Raw genomic sequence first — 23255 nt, 5'->3', positions numbered from 1 at the left:
TCACATAGTTGGAAGAAATTGGTTGATTGTTCAGTGGTTAAGGTTGGTGAGGCTATTAAAGAATTAGGTACCAATAAACCTTGAACTGCGATGTCAAGATCTGGCAGATAATTGAAGGACTATTTTAGAAAAGGGTGCTGGGCCTACCAAAGTGTCCTGATCCAGGTGGTAAGGATGGAGTTGGGGCTGACCTCGTTGAAAGCCATAGTTAAGTGGAAAACCTTCCAACTGTTAAGGAAATGTAAGGAAGAAAATCAGAGGCGAGGCTTCAAGATTCTTCAAAAAGCCTTAACATCCAAGTCTGAGCATTCTCTACAAGAATGGGAAGAGGCTTGCAATATGGACCTTGATGAAATTGGAGAAAATGTCAACACATACAAAATCCGGACAAAGTAAAGTTGAAATTGTATAGACGGGATTGGATTCAGGGACAGGACGAGAGGAGGCCTTTCAAACTATATGGTAAATCTTGGGGTGAGGAATAAAAGCTGAATTGTTTGCCCAAGTACCTGCAGCTCTTCCCCAACTGGTATCTTAGAATGCAATTTCTGAGAATACGACTCAATTTGTTCCTGACAAGGGAAATCTTGAGACCAAGTAAAGAGGGAGTCGGTCAATTGGGATGCCGCCTGTGTAAAGAACCCAACTCAATTGAAACCCTCTACCATATGGTCATGCTATGCCCAGCTGTGTCAGATCTAAGGGTACTTCTTATGTCAGAGACAATCAAGAAATATGGGCATCGACCAAAAAAGGAATGGTGGAAAACTTTACTACCAGGAGAGCGTGTTTCAATCACGTTGGCCTTTGTAAAACTGGTCCTCGCAATTTTTAAGAAGATACAAGACCCTGCATGTAACCAAGTAATGTGAAGTCTTGGTGGGAAGGACTCATGTGTAGGGAGATACAGAATGTTATAGATCGGATGACTTGCCTGAAACGTTTAATTTGTTTTAACCATTAAATGGCAATTAAATAAATTAAAAACAATAAAAAGAATTAGGTACCAATAAAGTACCTGGTCCAGAAGGCGGTTCTGGGTGACCTGTATAAATCTAGCATGATGTTATTGGCCCCTTTGATATGCAACTGTGTTTCAAATTCTTATTAAGGCCCACAGTTGTCCTATAGAGTAAACACACTATTACTCAGAACATGTTACTGTAGGGACAATCTAGATTAAGTGGTGCTTAAGTTTAGGCAAAACTGGGTTGTAAGGAGAAAGAGAAAGGATAAGTTGCAGAGGTATTGACAGCTTTAAGGCTTACCATAATTTGTGGAAGGCTTAGAATGTGATAGCCCCGTTTTTGCTTTCGCTGTGTTTTTGACGCAATAATCAAAATGGCCACCTTTTTAGCATGAAGACATGATGATGCCCAACCGACAGAGAAAGCAAACACTGGGTGCGAGCAAACCAAGCCCCAGAGACAGCCAAGTGAGAGCAAACCAGGTCCCAGAGACAGCAGACACAGAGTGAGAGCAAACCAGGTCCCAGAGACCGCAGACACAGAGTGAGAGCAAACCAGGTCCCAGAGACCGCAGACACCAAGCGAGAGCAAACCAGACCCCACACACCAGGTACGAGCAACCAAGCCTGCAGACACCAGGTGAGAGCAAACCAGCCTGCAGACACAAGGTGAGAGCAAACCAGCCTGCAGACACAAGGTGAGAGGCAAACCAGCCTCCAGACACAAGGTGAGAGGCAAACCAGCCTCCAGACACCAGGTGAGCGCAAACCCCAGCCTGCAGACACCAGGAGAGCGCAAACCCCAGCCTGCAGACACCAGGAGAGCGCAAACCAGCCTGCAGACACCAGGCGAGCGCAAACCAGCCTGCAGACACCAGCGAGAGCAAACCACCCTCCAGACACCAAGCGAGAGCAAACCACCCTCCAGACACCAGGCGAGAGTTAACCAGCCTCCAGACACCAGGTGAGAGCAAACCAGCCTCTAGACACCAGGTGAGAGCAAATCAGCCTCCAGACACCAGGTGAGAGCAAACCAGCCTCCAGACACCAGGTGAGAGCAAACCAGCCTCCAGAGACGAGACCCCAGATATCAAAGTAGAGCAGAATAGAATTGAGCCCCAGAGATGTGACGCAACTCAAGCGGACCAAACCAGAAAACATATCCTAAGGACAAGACACACCAGCAGAGCCCAGGCCCCAGACACGCCAGCAGAGTCCAGGCCCCAGACACGCCAGCAGAGACCAGGATCAAGACACACCAGCAGAGACCAGGCCCCAGACACGCCAGCAAAGGCAAGACAAGAGACCAGAGCAGAGGAAAGACAAGAGACCAGAGCAGAGGCAAGACAAGGGACCAGACCTCAGACAAGAGCCGAGGCAAGTCAAGAGGCAAGCCAAGAGACCAGGGCAGAGGCAAGACAAGGGACCAGTCCTCAGACCAGAGCCGAGGCAAGACAAGAGGCAAGAGCCGAGGCAAGACAAGAGGCAAGAGCCGAGGCAAGACAAGAGGCAAGAGCCGAGGCAAGACAAGAGGCAAGAGCCGAGGCAAGACAAGAGGCAAGAGCCGAGGCAAGACAAGAGACTAGAGACTAGAGCCGAGGCAAGACAAGAGACTAGAGCCGAGGCAAGACAAGAGACTAGAGACTAGAGCCGAGGCAAGACAAGAGACAAGAGCCGAGGCAAGACAAGAGGCAAGAGCCGAGGCAAGACAAGAGGCAAGAGCTGAGGGAAGACAAGAGGCAAGAGCTGAGGGAAGACAAGAGGCAAGAGCCGAGGCAAGACAAGAGGCAAGAGCCGAGGCAAGACAAGAGGCAAGAGCCGAGGCAAGACAAGAGACTAGAGACTAGAGCCGAGGCAAGACAAGAGACTAGAGCCGAGGCAAGACAAGAGACTAGAGACTAGAGCCGAGGCAAGACAAGAGACAAGAGCCGAGGCAAGACAAGAGGCAAGAGCCGAGGCAAGACAAGAGGCAAGAGCTGAGGGAAGACAAGAGGCAAGAGCTGAGGGAAGACAAGAGGCAAGAGCCGAGGCAAGACAAGAGGCAAGAGCCGAGGCAAGACAAGAGGCAAGAGCCGAGGCAAGACAAGAGACTAGAGACTAGAGCCGAGGCAAGACAAGAGACTAGAGCCGAGGCAAGACAAGAGACTAGAGACTAGAGCCGAGGCAAGACAAGAGACAAGAGACTAGAGCCGAGGCACGACAAGAGGCACGACAAGGGACCAGACCAGAGGCAAGACAAGGGACCAGACCTCAGACCAGAGGCAAGACAAGGGACCAGACCTCAGACCAGAGGCAAGACAAGGGACCAGACCTCAGACCAGAGGCAAGACAAGGGACCAGACCTCAGACCAGAGGCAAGACGAGGGACCAGACCTCAGACCAGAGGCAAGACAAGGGACCAGACCTCAAACCAGAGGCAAGACAAGGGACCAGACCTCAGACCAGAGGCAAGACAAGGGACCAGACTTCAGACCAGAGGCAAGACAAGGGACCAGACTTCAGACCAGAGGCAGGACCAGACCTCAGACCAGAGGCAGGACCAGACCTCAGACCAGAGGCAGGACCAGACCTCAGGCCAGAGGCAGGACCAGACCTCAGGCCAGAGGCAGGACCAGACCTCAGGCCAGAGGCAGGACCAGACCTCAGGCCAGAGGCAGGACCAGACCTCAGGCCAGAGGCAGGACCAGACCTCAGGCCAGAGGCAGGACCAGACCTCAGGCCAGAGGCAGGACCAGACCTCAGGCCAGAGGCAGGACCAGACCTCAGGCCAGAGGCGGGATCCAACCATATTCCAGAGGCGGGATCCAACCATAGACCAGAGGCGGGATCCAACCATAGACCAGAGGTGGGATACAACCATAGACCAGAGGCGGGATACAACCATAGACCAGAGGCGGGATACAACCACAGACCAGGGGGAGGGGGGGAAAGACCCCAGAGGAAAAAAAAACTGAACCAAGAAGTCAGATGAGACCTCTGAGGTAAGTGCAGATCTCAGAAGAGAACAAAGACAAGATAGAAAGGAGAGAAGAAGAGGAAAAGTAAACCAGACATACAAAGACAGACAATGAGACACAGAGAGCCAGACAAGGACACATACATAAATGGAAGAACGGACAAGATCGAGCAACAACATTGTTGAAATAAACACACAGATTAGATTTGGAAAATATGAAGTGGAATATAACAAATACCATTCTCCACGGAATAGAAGTAAGCACAGGAAATATACTGCAAGTCACACAAGCAACATGCTTGAAATGTACAGACAATACTTTCTAAATAACATAGGCACAAAGAAAAACAAATATGCATAACCACTGTTTCACCCCCCAAACCCCAACAAGCTCACCCACCCATCCAAGGCACAGAAAACGCAAACTATAAATCGTGAGGAACACACACACGAATCAATGAAAACATTTGTGTTAAGTTCCAGTACAAGCACACAGTCCAAATAAAGTAATTGCCAAATCCAAAGTTCACTACAAATTAAACATTCACTCACACTACACCTCTACTTGACAACACTTGTGTTAAATATAGGCCTTTTGACTGAATATCTATTAGTAATAACCATAACCTTTGAAAAAAAATCTTTTCCAGGTCTTTAGAAAAAGACAATGCCATTTAGAACATTCACACAGTGGATACATTTGTCAGATTGTTAAGAGGACAAATATAAACATTGGGGTATGGTTTTCCCTAATTAAATGATTTTAACGTAGCGTGGAAGACTGCACTTCTTTATTTTTGGTGTTCTAAAACAAGAGATTAATATCAGTTTTTATTTAACCAGTTTTATGGTCATATTTAAATGACAAACAAGTATAGAGGAGAATAGAATGGTGGGGAAAACGATTGTCAGTTATCTAACTGGTACTCTTTCGAACATGGTCAATTCAATAAATCTATTATTGGATAATATTGCTAAGAAACAAAGCTCAATTAATAAATTACCTGGAGAAGAGTTGAATGCATCCAAAGAACTGTCTGAAGAAAAACTTGGTGTCTGTATAGACGATGATCTGGTTGTACGTTTTCTTACAGGAGGCTAGAAAAGAAAGGATTGAGTTACATTTACTTTACCTATAACTGCTAATCCATGACATTTTGGTAATCGTAATGTGATGGTTTCTGATGAGACTAGACCCTACTTGCCATAGCTAACAAAAATCTCAAATTGTTATATAGCTCTTCAAGCTGCTTCTGCGTGCTATAATAATTTGTGTTATACCCAATGCAATGGTTATCAGTGTTTTGACTGTGGGAGGAATAAGGTCGAGTCAACCCTATAAGGATTCGAAATAGTAAACTGTAGTTTCTTTCCACGTCTCTGGGGAGCATCAAAAGCACTGAGATATATTCCAGGCAGCGCGTCCATTATAGCAGCCACATTAATTCATAGCCCATGCTTCGATTGTAAAGCATTGTGGGGAAACCGAAGGAGTCGACAATCTAGTGACATGTTAAAAAAGGATGGGATGTGTGCACAGAAGTACCTTATCTTTATGGACTGTAACAAAGGGGTCTAAAACAGAAAGAGCCTGTAGTTCGCTAACCCTTCCGATAGAAGTGATCGCCACTAGGAAGGCTGTCTTATAAGTCAGGTCTTTCAGACTTGCTTTATGCATAGGCTCGAAGGGAGCTCCCATGAGCCTGGTCAAAACCACATTCAGATCCCATCCAGGGGCTGGGTGAGAGATGGGAGGATAAATCCTCTTAACCCCTTCCATAAAGGCTTTAATTACTGGTATTTTCCACCACAATACTTTTTGTTGTGATGTGGTGTAGGCTGACGAGCAGCCAGATGAACCTTTAGGGAATTGAAGACTAACCCAGAGTCAGGTGGGTTAGATACAACACAATGTGTGAGGGTGAGCAATTGATGGGATTGACGCCCTTGGAATTGCACCAGATGACATTTCCATTTGCTGGCATAGCAATAACATGTATTAGGTTTTCTAGCTTCACTGAGTATGTCCATGCATGTCTGAGGGAGTTGAAGGTGTCAAACTCTATGATCTCAGGAGACAGGCTGCCAAGTTCAGAGTTTGTGGGCATGGGTGTAGGGTCTCCCCCCCTGTCCTAAGATAACATGTTGTATGGGCAGAGCGGCTTGACTGGTGGGGAGAGGGACATTTCCATCAGGTGAGCGAACCAGGGTTGGCGGGCCCACATGGGGGCCACCAGTATCATGGTAACTGGTTCCTGGTGCATCTTGTGCACTAACTTGTTGAGAAGGGGAGTTGGGGGAAAAGCGTAGACAAATTTCCCCGACCAAGTTATCCAGAGACCGTTCCACTTGGATCGGTTCTGGGGGTACCTGGAGGCGTAGTCTTGGCATTGGGCGTTCTCCTGAATAGCGAACAGATCGACCTCTGGGAAACCCCATTCTGCGAAGACGTTGGACACAATGTCTTCGTGCAGTCGCCATTCGTATTCTTCTGGCAGAGGAAAATCTCTGCGGAGTACGTCTGCCAGAAGATTGAGTTCCCCTGGAACATGTTGGGAAAACAAAAACATAGTGTTTGAGAGCCCATATCCAAATGTTTTGGGACAGCCTGGATAGCCCTGAAGAGTGAGAGCCCCCCTGTTTGTTCAGGTAATACATTGCTGTAGTGCTGTCAGTTAGGATCAGCACTGTCTTCCCTTGCAGTTGCACCTGAAAGGCTTTCAATGCTTTGAACACTGCTAATAGCTCCAGTAAGTTTATTTGGTTGGATGCTACTTGAGGGGACCACACTCCGTGGGCTGTCTGCTGAAGCAGGTGAGCCCCCCACCCTGTGAGAGATGAGTCTGTCGTGAGCGTGGTTTCCACTGCAGGGGTGGTGGAGGTCTTTCCCTTGAAGAGGTTTTCTCTTGACCACCACTGCAGGGAGAGAACGAGGGCTGGCGAGACTAACAGATCTTCCCATTGTCCGCTGGCCTGACACCACTGGCTGTTGAGCCACTCTTGCATGGGACGCATGCGCAGCCGCGCGTGGGGAACCAAGTATATACATGACGCCATCATTCCTAGCAAACGCATAGCCTTGCGTACTGTCACCTCCCGACTGTCTACATATTGTGGAATCTGAGAGGGCATGTTCTGAACCCTCTCGCTGGAGGGGAAGACGAGGCTGTCTTCCGTCCGAATTAGCGCTCCCAGAAATTGTTTTACTTGGCTGGGGACTAAGCTGGATTTCTTTTCGTTGATTGAAAAACCCAGGCTGAAGAGGAGATCTACTGTTTTTTGGGTGTTCGAAAAACAAGCGTCGAAAGAGTCCCCCGTAATGAGCCAGTCATCGAGGTAAGGGTAAACTGGGACTGATAGTCTGCGCAGGTGTGCTGCTGCCACTGCCAGGACTTTGGTAAACACCCTTGGCGCCGAGGCGATGCCGAAGGGGAGTACCTTGAATTGGTAGTGTTTGTCTTGGATCATGAACCTTAGATATTTTCTGTGCGCTGGCAACATTGAAATATGAAAGTATGCATCTTTCATGTCCAATATTGCCATGAAGTCCCCCTGTTTCAGCAATGGGGTCACCTCCTGCAGTGTTACCATGCTAAACTTCTGGGGTTTTATAAACTTGTTCGCTGGGCGCAGATCTAGAGCAGGACGCATGGTGAGATCCTAATAAATGCCCTGGTTTACCTGAAAAATAGGGACGGCTTCTATGGCGTCCTTTCCCAGCAGTGCTTCCACCTCTTGGATCAGGATCTCCAGATGGTCCGGTGAAGGGCGCCGTGGTCTGAACCGTGGAGGTCGGGCGAATTCCACGCAATAACCGTGGGCGACTGTCTTTAAGACCCACTGGTCAGAAGTCATCCCCTCCCATGCCTTGAGGAAAGATGTTAATCGCCCCCCGACCGGAGAGACATGGGAGGGGACCTTGACTTGGTGGTAATTTCTGACCAGAGGCTGTGGCTCCTCTGGGATTGGGGCCTCCGCCTCTACCTTTGCCGCGTTTGACCCCTTGAGGGGTAGTAAGCAGGGCTTCCAGATGTTTGATTCGTGTTGAAGTTACCCGTGACGTAGTTGTTCTGACCAGCACGGGCTTGCCCTCGAAAGGACCGCCGAGAATTATTACCCCTCTGGGAAGAGGGTTTCTGTGTAATTTGGTGCAAAGACCTTATAGTCTCGTGCTCCTTCTTGGCCGTCTCCAACGCATCATCCACTGCTTTCCCGAAGAGGTTAGTCTCCTCAATGGGTTTATTAATGAGGGAGGCCTGAGTCTCAGGTCTGAAGCCCGATGTATGCAGCCATGCGTGTCTTTTCAGAAGAGTACCTTGTGCAAGAGACCTGCCTGCTGTTTCTGCAGTGTCCATAGTGTTCTTCACCACATTCTGGTTAATCAGTCTTCCCTCCGAAACAATGGTGAGGAGCTTTGTTCTGGCGGATTCAGGAACCTCCTGGAGGCCTTCTTGGAGTAAGTTCCATTGGGCATCAGCATAGCTTGCTAATAACATAGTATTATTAGCAACCCGAATGGTGTATGCAGCTGCTGATGAGACACGTTTGCCCAGGGCATATAACCTTTTAGACTCCTTGTCCGGTGGCGATTCCCCCGTGGCAAGGGCTACCCTTGCCCTCTTTCGGGTGGTAGTCACTACCAGTGAGTCTCGGATGGCGTGCCCTTTGATATACAGAGGGTCAGTAGGAGAAAGACGAAATAATTTTTTCGACTCTCGGGTTCACTGCCCGTGTCTGAGCAGGTGTGACCAATGAGGGAGCTACCCGTCTCTTAACAGAGTTAAGGAGAGGGATGGATTGACTCGACGGAGGCTTTTCCTTAATAATATCCACCACAAAATCCTGCTCAGGTACCACCTCTTGAGTGGCAATTTTGAAGTATTCTGCTGCTTTTTTCAACATGGAGTTGAAAGCCATTTGGTCATCCACAGGGGAGGCCTGGCGGGCCGGGGTGGACGGAGGAGAGTCTAGGCACAAAACATCAGAGTCCTGATCTTGCGTGTCCAAGGGTCTTGACCTTCCTGCTGGGTTTGCTCCCAGTTGTCCGTCGTATTCTGTTGATTTTCCTCATAGCTTGAGAAAAGAAGCTTCATCTTCATTACAGATGTCTCTATAAGTATCCATATGGATCACGTCTTCTTGTTGGAAAACATGAGACTGATCTACTTGAACTTGGGGGTTAGGGCCTACCCGAGCCCTTTTCGGGGGTGGATGATCAGAATAACTGATAATCCGCTCCAGCCGATCCATACAACCCTCAGATTTTTCTGTAGTCCATTTAGAGGACCCAAACGGGCCTACGTGAGGAGAAGCGACATTCTCCGCACTGTGGCACCGACGGGAACCTCTAAGAGTTTCGGAGAGAGGCTCTTGACTATCTGCGTAAACCTCATCGGAATCGGGAACCGAATCCGCTGAAAACTTTTCTGTGGATTGGCTCATAACCTTAGGCAGAACCGTAGTAAGGCCCATCGCTGCTGCGATTCTTCCGATGCTACTTTGGATAGTCACCGAATCGTTGTGAGACAAAGGCTCCGATGATTTGTCGGCAGTAGAAATCCTGTCCGCGCCCCCAGGAGGTTTAGCGGTCGGATTTCCGTGTAGAGGCCTAGCCATAGTTTTCAGGCCTACTGAGGCCTTGGAAATCGTCGAAGCGTCGGGCTCTCAACTTTCGACACGTGTAGGTTTTGGAGTAGCGCCCTTGGTTTGTTTTGATCGCCCAGTCGCAATGCGCTGCTGCGAATGCGGGGAAGGCTTTGGATCTGAGCGATCCGAGGGAACCGGCGAAGACTTTGGCGGCCCCGTTGGCGCTTTCGCCTTTTTCGACGAAGGCGTCGAAATTGTCGTAGGGGGTTGTGTGCTGAGTGCCATGCGCTTGTACGCCCCGGTCACCGGGTGTGGTCCCTGTAGCAAGACCAGAGTCGAGCCTGGAAGGGTCGGGGATGGGCGTGGCGGACCTAGAAGTGTCCGCCTCAAGGTCTATAACATCCGCATTGGACGTTTGGTGATCCGAAGTACCCCCGTCACTTTCAGCTGGTGTGGCAGGGGGTGAGGGGGGGTTCAAGCGTGACAGTACGCGGCCCACCGCTTTACACGGCGCTCCTTAAGGGTCTTGGGCTGAAGGAGTTTGCACGCCACACACCGCTTCTCGTCGTGCTCTAGGGGGAAGACAGGCGTTACACGTCCTGTGTTCGTCCTTCCAAGGATATCTAACCCTACACTTAGGGCAGAATCTAAAAGGAGTCCTTTCCATAGCAAAAGGGAAGGATGACCAGACCGAAAGGGAAACGAGGGGAAAGGAGGAAAGACATACTAAACAATATGGCCACCCCGACCCCACTCTCCCTACTGTATAGGTCGGCCAGAGGGCCCGACCACGTGGACAATCCGGCCGCCGGATCTTAGGCGCCGAAATCCACAGCCGTAGACTATTCCCCCGTAGTCTTTGTCGATGTTGTTATTGGCGAAGTGACTTAACGGGGCATAAACCGACAATTCGGTAAAGATAAACAATGTCTCTAGTAAGAGTTCCGCTATAGGGCGACCAGTTATCTGGGTGGAAAAGAACAATCTGCGGGACCTCGGCGCGTGAGGGATTTTGGGTACTACACATGTCACATTAGCGATAGTGTTACATACACGCCTATGCCGACATCCCCTTTCGGTCCCTGAAAGACAAGATGCAATACTCTGCCGTTACCACTGGATGTCAGACCATATGCACAGCATGTGATTCTAAGCAGATTAACAAGCATCAGAATGCACCTTACAAATGGGAAGATGCATAGTGTTTGTACCTATAGTGATCATAACAGGACCTAAAATAACAAAGCAGTAGCAACTCTGGCTCAAACCCATCAGCCCCCTGGAACTGGAGTCCACTGAAAAGTGTTAACAAAAGGCTTGCTGAGTAGCCCATGTAGCAGCTTTGTAGATGTCATCCAGATGTACATGCTGTTGAAACAATTTTGCCACTGACATGTTAGGCGAGAGGCCTCAAGTTGTTCCAAAGTCCCAAACAGTCTAACAAATTTATATTGATTAGAAAAGAAAACTGGAAGTGTCATTTACTGGTAAGGGTGGAATTTGGAGACCACTTTAGGCAATGTTCTGTGCACTGTACAAGCACTACCATGTATTGAGAAAAATTAAGAAGTGAGTTTTTTAAGCATATTAAGCTTGAATCTAACTGATCTTCCATGCCAATGTATGCACCACAAGAAAATAGTCTAATGTAATCATTGTGGATAACTGTACGGGCCACTGGCCCAGGGGCTTCTGCGTTAAGACCTATGAGACTATATTCTATGACAGGAGAGATGAGGCTGCCTTACATGTGGTAACATTCTATTTAGTCCACGTAAGTATCTAAACAATAGGATTAGTCAAGGAGATCTTAGCACTTAGTGCTGACATATATGTCTTACACAAGTCCAGCTTAATGTTCGACTGCGCCAAGTATGAAATTAACAAATTGTCCAATGATCTGCTAGGGGGATTAAAATCTCTTTCTGCACACTGATGGAATTACTGTTGCATTGGCCACTGGTGGATTCTTTCTTTGCTGGCTTACCCACACCGACTGAGGGTGATGGGTGTAAAACTAGCTCCTTCTGTTCTGTTGTGTTACAAGTTCCCCCAAAGAGGGGGAGGTATATGTTTCTGTGAACCACATCATCTGCGGCCAAGCCAGGCCAGAAATATAATTGAGCAAGTCTTGGAACAATTAAGTTCCTGAAAAACTTTGAGGATGGTAACAAAAGTGTAAAGCAGTTTGCATTCTCAGGTTAATAGGAAAGCCTTTATTAGGGAATATTGTCACAAGTCTCTCCCCGTCTCACCTGTTTTTGTTGAATACTTGCGACATTCTGGGATTTATTCTTTTTTACGGTCCGGGATTTGTATAGACCAGAACGCTGATCTTCGGCGTCCAGCGCGAGGATAGCGGTTCAGTTTCCAGGAGCGTTCAGAAAGTCCAGGGTAACACCAGGACGCAAACAAGTTACACTCGGAGGCACGGAGGACCGTGACTTGAGCGCAGAAGGTTTTCCAGCGAATTGGAGAGGGTAGAAATAGGACAGGGAATCAAGGAGCTGGGAACAAGGAATCAAGCGAGAGCCCCGATTGAACTCCGGCAAAGCACGTCCGACTACAGGTAGCGGTAGCGTTGAGACGCGCAGAGCAGCGGGGGCGTGTCTCTCTTGTAGGATGAGCAGCGTGGAACGCATAGACTGATCCGGAGCGTTCCGTTCCGAGCGGCCATGTTGGAAGGAATACTCCATGCAATCCTCTGCGAGTCTGGGACCAGGACCAGAAAGGGCATAGACGACGGTTCATGACAAATATGGCTCATGCCCAAATCAGGATACATAAATAAGGCACTGCTTTTTTCGATACATTCTAAAAAGTCCCCAATTGGTGAACCCCCAAGATTGAAACATTGAGACAGGATAGTTTCCAAAATGTCCCCCTTCATGCATGCTTAGAATCACCTATGTAAAGCGTTAACTTCGACATTAAGCAATGCTTCCTGTGCTTATCAACTGGGAAATTCCATTTTGAAATCGCCCACCACCTCCTGAGACAACTTGCATAGCCTGGAGACACAGTCTGTGCGGCCTGGTCCCTCCCAGTGTGCTTACATCAAACATAGTCATCATACTATCTATCAAGATCAATACTCTGGCCTTTCTTATGGAAGAAAAGCCTTGGGGGGGAGGGGTGGGGGGGGCAGAGGAACAGGCAACGATCTACAACTCCGGAACCATTTATTGAAGTTGAGTGATTGAACACACATAAAAATAAATTGAAACATAGATGTGGAGAGAAACCTATTTGAAACCTGTACTGGCAAGGGTTTCAATCTAGAGAAGGGAACTAGGTGGAAAGGGAAAGGGAAAACGGCACGTCCCTAAATTCATCAAGGGACCAAAGATCTGAAACATGGTTAAAGTCCCAAGATGGTTCTGCAAGGGCGCACTATGGAGCCACAGCAAAGATGGTTCCCTAATCTGCAAGATCTCGTACTGCATTGCTAACAAATAATGTAAAAGGAGGGTAGTCTCTCCACTTCAATTGCGGCTCCGAATGGCCTACGACAGGGGTGCGTTTTCGCGCCCACTATATTCAATCTATATGTCTCTGATGTAGGGGAGGGGTTGGAAGCTGCAACCTTCGCAGCACCGATGATCGAGGGAATTAAAATCTGTTGGACGGCATATGCAGACGATTTCATGCTTTTTGACCACACCCCCCATAGGGCTTCAGCAGCTGCTGTGTAGATTTCGAGACTATACTGAAGCAAACCATATTTTAATAAATGAGAATAAAACAGTTATTAGATTACATCTGCGCCCCTACCTCAAACAATACTCCTGGTTTTTGAATCACATAAAACTAGCGGTAAAGCATAATATACGCTACTTAGGTTATCCCATCTTCGGCAATAAGCAGAAATCTCAATATAGACAACATATGAGGCTACAACTAAACCATTAATGCTTCAATAAAAAAAAATTGATTGCAAATATGGAAAATTCTCAATTCTACCAGCCGTGCGCTATTATAAGCAAAAAATACTACCACAGCTCTGCTACGGACTGGAGCTTTATCCGAGATGGTTTACGGTAGAATTGAATAAATACGAAGGACGACTCCTTAGGACTATTTTCTCATGCCTACCAAAGAGCCTACCGCTGTCAGTTTTAAGGTATGAATTAGGCGTAAATTCATTGGCATCTTTGATAACTTGGAAAAAATTATCCCTCTTCAGGAAACTGGTCACAACTGAGCAAGGAACTCTTTATGATCTCTTGGGATCGGGCATCCGCAGCAATAACTATCTCTATTTGTATACTCAAACTCACGGACGAATGCATGAATTCTTTGGAAACCTTGGGCCTTACACTCGAATCGTTGATGTTCAACCCCACCAAAGTAAAAAGATGTCTAGAATGGTGTGACTGGGATTCAACAATGAGAGTGGTGGGAGCTATAAGGTTCCAGAATCATATGGTAACCCATTATAAAAAATTGGGCAGTGTTGAATCATATCTTATTCTATCAGCCAGGCACTTATTTATGCGATTTAGGTGCAATGTTCTTCCCACAAGAGAAATCATCTGTGCACGGAATAACGAGGTAGGGCGGGCTCGAAATTGTAAATTCTGTGAGGAACCAGATGTAACTGAGTCCTTGGAGCACCTGATACTGGCTTGTCCAGTATTGAGACCACAGAGGATACAGTATTTTAGTAAATTTGTTGCACCCTCGGGCTTAATTAACCTGGACTCACTGTGGTGGAAAATGTTGCACGGAAAAGATAATTCATTACATATTGCCATTGTGAGGTACCTGAGTAATGTATGTCAACTAGAAATACAAAATGATCCTCAGTTGGAAAAGTGACTGACTAATCATGTAAAGTGATCTGTCTTAGCCTTTCTGTATTGATTTGATTCAAAACTACTCTGACTAAATGCTGCTATGGTTCTTCTTTTGATCATTAAGGAAATGGAGGTTATCTGACATATATGATGTAAATGTTCTCCTATCGGATCCTGTGTTGTAGATATTAATCTGTTTGTTTTATTAATTTGCTATGTTTTATTTCTGTACATTTTTTTTTTTAAGAAAAGAACATTTTGTAAAGGTGAGCAATAACCATACACAAATAAATAATAATAATAAACCTCCATGTAGAGCAGTTTCTGTGGCATTCTTGCTCTTTGTAGGATCCATGTGAATCGTGCATTTTCCTACAATAAAAATGTGCTTCTTTGCAGTTTATTGCTAGTTTGTAGAGGAGCTTGGTGTTGCTGTACAATGGTGTTTACAGCTTTCCCTAGCAGGAGTTGTTAATACCTGCCCCCTCACCTCAGGCAGGAACAGTGGACAAGACATGCAGACTGCAGAAATGCTCTGGTGTGCTCTACCAAAAAGCACAGTTTGTGGGCTCAGCAAATAACAGATGTCTCAGCTGCCATGCCATGCCATCCTATGGGCCTCAAGTAGCTCTTCTTGCCAATATCACGAGGGCCCAATTGGTTGGGCGGATGGCTGAGGTGCTGATTTTAGGTTGTCTCCTGAACCCACCATCGCCACCTCTCTGTTGCTATGCCATATAGTTCTGTCCCTTGCTACACTGTAAGCATTATCCTCTACCTGAAATGTTTTCAATGCAACAATCATGGACCTTAGTGAATATCGGCACAGAGTGTTGGACATCATGGAGGCATTTAAATGAAAGCACATCTGCATTACCAATTGTGCAGTCTGCAAGGGTGAAGAAATCAGATGAAATCCTTTCCCCCTATCCATCACATACTGCCAGCCAACTAGTAAGGGGCTAAGCAAAGTGTCAATGCACAACTGGTTGGACTCTACTTCACCACTAGATGTACTGTGAGGTGATAACACATCTCTGCTGGAGTTGAGATCTAGGAGTTGGGATGTCTGAGGCACCACGAGTGCTTGTAACACCCCACAATAATATGGGTGTTTCTGCACCCTGGTCTTCCTGACCGCTCCGGACTGCAACCACATTCCACTGTATCAGCATGCACATACAGTCACTCGGTTGACTTCCTTAGTTTGGTGGCACCCTTCCTCAATCGCGGTCTTAAAGAGTTGGGGGGGGGGGGAATCACAAACAATGGAAAAAGTGTTTGGTGTTCGGGCATTCAATGACGATATATCAAGAGTTAGTGGGGCAGACCCTTAGCCAGCAGTCATATGTGCTCCCTTACAATTAATGGCTCAATATATCAACATTATAAAGCAAGATGTGAAGGACACCAGAAATTATCTGTCAGGAATTCTTAGCTGCATGGGTGAAGCTGAACAGAGGGAATCACCGTGATGAACTGACTTCTGCCATTCAGGAGTACAAGTATGAGTAAGGGGTAAGGTGCCTACTCAATCCTCAAACTCCACAAAACAAGAGTGAACGCAGTGATAAAAGTAAAACAATCAATCATCACCTCACCAGAACCAAATGTTGCATCTGTGCTACTATACCTCTCAACTCAATCGGAGTATGATCATGTAGACGCATAAACAATGTCTGCTGCAGATTCAGCAGCACGTACATGTCTTCTGAAAGGCACATGTTCTAACGCACCCTCTGCTAACTCCCAAAGTTGTCCAATAGACCACTGCACATTCTCGTATAACTGCCAATAGGTTCCTGCAGGCTTTCTAGCTAGCATCCAAAGGTGGGAGGCAGCTCACAGTCAATTTCAGAATGCTTTCAGACACTTACTGAATGTATGCTTTATAATCAGGATGATGCAAGGTATTGCGTGTCAAAGGACATTATGCATGTAGGGCAGACTAAAGGAAGGAGGATAGGGATAGATATAGAGTGTGTGCATGTCGATCCAGCAAAAGTAGATCATAGGTAGGGAATATTCACATTAGGGCATGTTAGGGCAGTTTAGAGGGATACATTTTATGTTACTCGCCGTAGTGACTAACGTACTCCTAGTCCATAGTCCCCTTTCCTCCATACTGTATGAACGTCCCTGGCTAGAGACGGGAAACCAACTTTTTCACCAGAAAATGTTTTCTTCCCCTTTAAATGTAGAGGTGCGCGCTCCCCCGACTCCGCCCACCAGCGCCACTCAGTCCCCTTTGACGCGTCAGCTATATTACAATTGCCTAATGGCAAGTTAATTAAGGGGTAGGATGGTGGGAGGTATGGAGGAAAGGGGACTAGGAGTGCGTTAGTCACTATGTCACTACTCCTACGTCCCGTCCCCTTTCCTCCATACTGTCTGGGCAATTACAACTGAATGCAGCCCTGGGGAGGAGAGCTGCCCCTCTAGGAAAACACATTTTTCAAAACTGCCTAGCCAAATGCTGCGTCTGATCTGGCGCTAGAGTCCAAGCAGTAGTGCTTACAAAAGGCCAATGGGGAAGCCCAAGTAGCCGCCTTGCTGATCGTCTGCCATGGAACGTGCCTTTGGAAGGCCGCAGCCGTGGCCTTGGCTCTGATAGCATGGCCGTGCATGTTTGTTGGCAAAGACATGTGCTGCCACTAGTACGCTTCCTTGATGGCCACCATACACCTCGCTATTGAGACTTTGGATCCTTATAGCCTGGCTTTGAAACCACGAAAGTGACGAATAGGGCACCCGATTTACAGAAGATCCTAGTCCTGTCCAGGTAAAATCTTAGAGCACGTCTGACATCCAGACAGTGCAACACCTTCTGCGTCTCGTCCTTCGGATTTTGGAAAGATGTTGGAAGTACCATCTCCTCATTGAGGTGAAAAAAGATGACATGACCTTTGGGAGAAATGAAGGGTGCGTCCTTAGCACCACCTTGTCCCGGTGAAATGTGGTATATGGCTCTGATGCAACTAGCGCCTGTATCTCACTGATCCTGTGCGCTGAGGTAAGGCCAACCAGTAGAGCAGTCTTTAGAGTAACCAGCCTCATATTTGCTGATGTCATGGGCTCGAAAGACTTGTGGACCAGGGCGCCCAGAACCACGTTAAGTTCCCAGATCGGGTGTGGTTGCTTGACTGGGGGATACAGTCTGGTCAGACCCGCCAAGTGCTTTTTGACCATCGGATTGGAGGAGAAGAGGTTTTTGTAAGCCCCTATGGCCACCAGGTAGGTACAACAGGGGTCTAGCTGCACACCCGATTGTGCCAGATGCGCAGAGAAAGACAGCACGTGGTCTAGTGTGCATGCCAAAGGATCCATTTAGTTAGTCTTGGCCCAGTGACAGAACTTGGTCCATTTGCTTTTGTATTGACTCATGGTGGATCTGCTTCTTGCCCCTTGAATGATAGCCAAGTTGTCCTGGGACAAGTGCAGATGTTTCAGGGTGACGTGTTCAAGAACCAGGCCGCTAGGGCCAACTTCTGTGGAGCGGGATGAACCACTGTACCTCCCTGCTGGGATAATAGGGATGAGACAAAGCCTTTGCGACTCCTTGACCTTGCAAAAGACCCTGTGAATCAACAGGGTAGGAGGAAAAGCACATGCACACTTGTTCCACTGAATCGCCAACGTGAGCCCCTGCCTTGCCCCATCCAGGATGCAAACCGGTGGTATCTCCTGTTGCTCAGGGTGGCGAAAAGGGCTAACTGAAGGTGGCCCCACGTGATAAAGATTTCCCTCAGGACACCCTCATTCAACTGCCACTCGTAGTTGTCGACCTCAGTCTGCTGAATCTGTACGCCTCCACGTTGGCCTCCCCTGGGTGGTGGACTGCTGAGAGGTAAATGTTGTTTTATAGTACTCACTCCCATAGGTTGTACAGCCTGCAGAGGGGAGGTCTGGTGTATCCTTGCTTGTTGATGTAATACATGCATGTCGTCTGTCTGAATGCAAACAGACTTGTTGCCTACAATAGGGAGGAACGTTTGAGAGAAAGCCAGATGGCCATCATCTTGAGCCAGTTGATGTGCTCTAGTTCCAGCTTTGACCAGATTCCGTGGGCACTGTGGTTGTCCAGGGTAGCCCCCCCCCACCCCATCCCTCCACGGACGAGTCTGTGAAAATGGTGACCTCGGGTAGTGGCTGTCTGAACGGCCTGCGCACTAACAAGTTGGCCTCTGTCTTCCAGCAAAAGAGGCCCTGTTGCAGGTGCTTTGGTATGCAGACTAGAGCCGCTTGGGAGCCCGTTTCCCGCTTCCAAGAGGCTGAGAAATGAGCTGCAGCCTTCTCATTCCGAGCCTTGAATGTGGCACTGCCAGAAGACAAACTGCCATTATTCCAAGCAGGTGTTAGTACCACCATGCTGAAGTACCTGGTCTTCTGAGGAAATGACCCGTGACCCTTTTGATTGCCGTGATCTTGTCTTCTGAGCGAAAGATCCTCTCCACCCTATGTATCCCAAATGAGGCCCAAGAAGGCTAAGGACTGGGTAGGAAGTAACTGATTTCTTGAGGTTGATTGAGAACCCCAATTCTTATAGCATGTGCATTAGGCTGGCTGCCGTGTTCTGTACTCCCTCGGGGGACTCCGCTCGCACAAGGCAGTTGTCGAGCTATGGCTAAAGGTGGTGGCCTTCCGCTCTGAGCAGGGCAGCCACCGCATTTATTAACCTTGTAAAGACCCTCAGGCCTAATTGAGGCCACATGGGAGGACCTTGTATTTGAAATGAAAGCCCATGATCCTGAACAGTAGGAAGGAACAATGGGGCTCCCAGATCGGGATGTGCATGTAAGCATCCTTCAGGTAGCACATTCAGTCTCCCCCACACAGTGGCTCCGCTACCAGCGCTGGCGTAACCATCTTGACCTTTTGAAGGGGTAGGAAACTGTTCGAAGTTGACCGGTCCAGTACATCTCTCAGGCCAGCCTGGTTATTTTTCTGTATGGTGAAGATACGGGAGTAGAAACCCATGCCTTTTTGCGAGGCTGGAACTTCCTCCACTGCCTTACTCGCCATGAGCGTGCGGATATCCGCCAGAAGAGTTGCCGTCCCAATCTGTGGGATGGGAGTGGGGAAAAAAAAAAAAAAGAAGAGATGGAGATATTGGCAGGCGGAGGCCTGAGGAAATCACCGAGAGAATCCATGGGTCCGCGAACCTTGCCCGCAAGGAATGAATGTGAAGGGCAAGCCTGCCCCCCACCGGAGAGCTGTGGATCTGGATGGCACGGTCACTGTTTATTTCTGTCAGAGGCTGGTGCCTGGGAGGGGGACTGGAAGAACCCCTTGTGCGATGATCTGTGCTGCTTGCGTTGGTGCTGGCAAACTGTCCGGCTGTCTGGAGCAGCGTTCCTGGAAGCCACCAAAGGTCCTCTGGCTATAGCTCTTGGGCACAGGCTTAGTTAGAATTGCCAGGCATTTCGCTGCTTGGGAGCTGTTTTTCTGCTTATCAAGCTCCTCATATGTACTGGAACAAGCTCTCCCCCCTCGAATGGCAGGTCGAGAATGCGTTCCTGCACGTCAGGGTTAAACTTGGTTGCCTTAAGCCAAGCCGTTGTCGTCCTCATGTCGGTGTCCACACAAATAGCCCTGCCTGTGGTGTCTATATGTGACACAGTCGACTCCATGATGTCCTGTGCTACTATTTTAGCCTCTGCCAGACCTGCCTTGAACCTCGCCTGACTGTGGGCTGGAAGCACAGGGAGGAATTCTGGAAGGAATTCTGCGATCTCCCGCCATAGCTTTTGGTTTCCCGCGGGTAACATGGCGTCCGCATTAGCCTGCCGCAGGGGGAGGAGGGGTAGCATTTTAATATATCTTTTTGCCTCAGGCCTCTACGAGTTTTTCTTCTTTGCCGAGAAGGGCACACGTAGGTGTAGACGTCAAGGTTTGTGGCTTTGCATACATCGAGGTCGCCGCTATAACCGAAGAGTGAGGTTGCAGGTGCACCGACAGCACAAGGTTATCTCCCTCCGGCTGCCGATATTTGGCACCTAGGCGCTTGTTTGCAGGCTCTGTAGAGTGGAGTTTTACCCAGCCCTTCTTTGCCAATGACCCAACATCTTTCTGCAACGGGATACCAGTTTTAGTGGTTGATCGGATGGTGCGCAGCTCAGCTAAAACCCCCGCCTCCAGTTGTTCAGCCTGTGGCTGCGGGATCCCCAAGTATTCCGCCATGCTAGACAGCCTTTCATGTAAGGCCCTAGCTGAAGAGGAGGTGTCTTGATCCCCCTCGCCATCCATGTCCCCCGCTGTGTCCTACAGGTCAAGGCCTGCTAGTGAAGTGCTGGAGGGTGCTGCAGGCGGTTGTGGCATGCTGATCGACTGCACTGGAGGCTGCACCTGGAACGGAGCTGCCGTGGTGATCTGTGCCTGGGGTAGCAGAGGAACCTGGGCCTGCGCTGGGTGTATGAACCATGACAGGCGGTTGACTGGGTGCCAGAGGGAGCATGTCTTGGATAACCCACCTAAATATGGTCCCCATTTGAGGCAACCTCATGAGCGTGAGGAACTTTTCGAAGAACCGGTCCTCGCATGCTGGTGAGGAGCTTACTTGCATGGGTGCAGGTCCTTGGACTCGGACCTGTTGCTGTGATCTAATTGCCCCTTGCCTCAGATAGCTGGGGTCTGTGTATCTCCCCTGCGTGGAAGCAGTTGGGTATGAGGTGGAGCAAGTGACTGCTGTTGACCAAACCCATCTTGGCGGGCATTAGGATGCATGTGCACTGGAATGGAGCGGTTCAGGCCGCCGCCATTTTGTCTTGCCGGGAGGCCATTTTGTCTGCTATTGTGCCACGTGCTTGCTGGGTGCAGACTGCCCTACTGGGACCAGTCTCCGCCTGCTTGCTGGACTGCGAAGGCTTGGACCTTCCCTGCACCTCAGGAAAGAGGAGTGCCCTTCGTCAGGTCACCGGTAGTGCTGGTACTGCGTTTAGGCACCCCCTCAGAGCCTCGGTCCCCTTGCTGGTAGTAGGACCTGGAAGGCCCCTCCCGCTTGGACGCTTCCCGGGGAAGGAGTCGCCCTTGCGGGTTACAGAAGAGAACAGGGCATCTACCTTTGGTCTGGTCTTTCTCCAGACGTACTCCTTGATGTGCTCCGGTGATGATCATGAGAAAAGCCCCCTCCACTTGGCCAAGCGGTTCTTCAGCAGACGCGTTGTGAGCATGCTGCGCCCCAAGCAGCCGTCTCAGATGTGGTCCTCGCCAAGGCACCAGAGGCAGAGCACATGTGGATACGACGTGGGGAAGGAACCCTCGCAGGCCGGGCAACTGCATGCGCCGGGGAGGAGCATGGCAATGGAGGACAGAGTACTGAAAACTCTGAAGAAAGCTAGAGGAAAAAAAAAGAGAAAAAACTATCCCTCGGGAAGCTGTACAGTGGAATTACGAGCAATAAGTAAGGGCCTCAACCACAGCCTAGGTGAAAGAGGTCTGGTCCATTTAATGCAGAAAACAGGACTGAGGAGTGGCGGTGGTGGGCGCAGTCAGGGGAGCGCATGCCCCACACCCACAAGCGCATCTTAATTTATGGGCAGGGGCAATTATTTCGGGTGAAAAGGGTTCCGTTTCTCGTCCCTAGCGAGTTACGCTCATACAGTATGGAGGAAAGGGGAAGGGACATAGGAGTAAGAGGTATTACTAAATTGCTATGGGCCCAACCAGACCCTTAAAGTGCATCACCTTGTATTACCGAGGAGCATGATATGATATGATAAGGTATTTATAACGCACCTATACACAAGTGGTTCAAGGCGCGACGAGGCAAGGGAGGGGGGGAAGCAAAGGGATGACAGACAACAATCCTACTAGGCCAGGTGGCATTCAGATTGCGCAAGTGCGTGTGAAGGGGGATGGGACAGTGCAGTACATGGGAATAGATAACATAAGCGAAAGTAACGGCCAGCAAGTGCAAGGGTAAGTGCAGACATACTGTATTAAGGGCTGATAGGGGGAATGTAGGGATACCAAAACCGTCCCCAAAGTGCGGGTTTTGCCAGGCAGGCAGTGCAGGTGTGTGAGATCGGCAAGGGAGGTACCTGGGCCCGATATCAAGAGGGTGTCCAGGTAGCCAGTGCAGTTATGGTTACAGCCAGGGGGTCAGCAGGGGAGAGGAGGAGAAAAAGCAGAAGCAAAGCAAGGTTTTAAAAGGTGCTTCCGGAACCGGAGATGGTTCTCCTTAAGTTTAAGGGAGGAAGGGAGGCTGTTCCAGAGGGAGGCCCCAGCCGAAGAAAGATCTACCACCAACTCGTTGCTTGGAGAAGCGACTGACCCTGAAGGAGTTGGAGGCGGAAGAGCAAAGAGCCCGAGAAGGAAGGTATTTAGGAGGAGAGTTAAAGGTATTGAGGCCCGTGCCCCAGAAGGCCTTGTGGACAATGCAAAGGGTTTTTAACTTAATCCTCACAGCCACTGGGAGCCAGTGCAGAGATTTCAGTGCTGGAGAGATACGATCCCTGGGCTTGAGGCCAAGGACAAGTCTTGCAGTCCTGTTCTGGATGAGTTGCAAAGGGTGGAGAGTAGAGGCAGGCAGATTTAAAAAGATGCTGTTCCAATAATCCAGCCTAGAGAGACCCAGAGCTCTGGAGACAGTGAGCTTCTGGGGGAAGGAGAGGAAAGGAAGAATACCTCTGAGGCGGTGCAGCTGGTAGTGTGACTTCTTAGAGACGTCAGAGATGTGAGGAGAGAAGAAGTGTGTGGAGCCGAAGATGACCCTGAGATTTTTAGCCTGCAGGTGGGAGCAGGAAGAGGCCCAAGAGAGGCCGGCCAGAGAGCTACAGGAAAAGAGGGAGCGGGTGTGCCGATGAGGAGAATCTCAGTCTTATTGGCATTAAGGCAGAGGTCATTGGCGGCACACCATTCCTGGCTAGTAGACAGACAGTCAGAGATGAGGGAAGGAGAGGAGGTAGCGGAGGGTAGCCTGAAAATGAGCTGGGTGTCATCCGCATAG

General features: G+C 48.9%; 1 protein-coding gene across 3 annotated transcripts in view; it reads right to left on the bottom strand.

The window, feature by feature from the left end:
- Window positions 1–23255, bottom strand: part of VDR (vitamin D receptor) — a 621180-nt gene that overhangs the window by 382514 nt on the left and 215411 nt on the right. For all 3 annotated transcript variants that reach the window (XM_069653184.1, XM_069653183.1, XM_069653185.1), the window contains one exon: window positions 4928–5021. In XM_069653184.1, coding sequence (XP_069509285.1) covers window positions 4928–5021 — 94 coding nt within the window. The remainder of the gene's footprint in view (window positions 1–4927; window positions 5022–23255) is intronic.

Source organism: Ambystoma mexicanum, chromosome 3q (assembly GCF_040938575.1).
Source record: "Ambystoma mexicanum isolate Mex_15411 chromosome 3q, UKY_AmexF1_1, whole genome shotgun sequence".
NCBI lineage: Eukaryota > Metazoa > Chordata > Amphibia > Caudata > Ambystomatidae > Ambystoma > Ambystoma mexicanum.
Note: the sequence above shows the minus strand (reverse complement) of the source record. Positions and strands in the feature narration are given on the sequence as shown.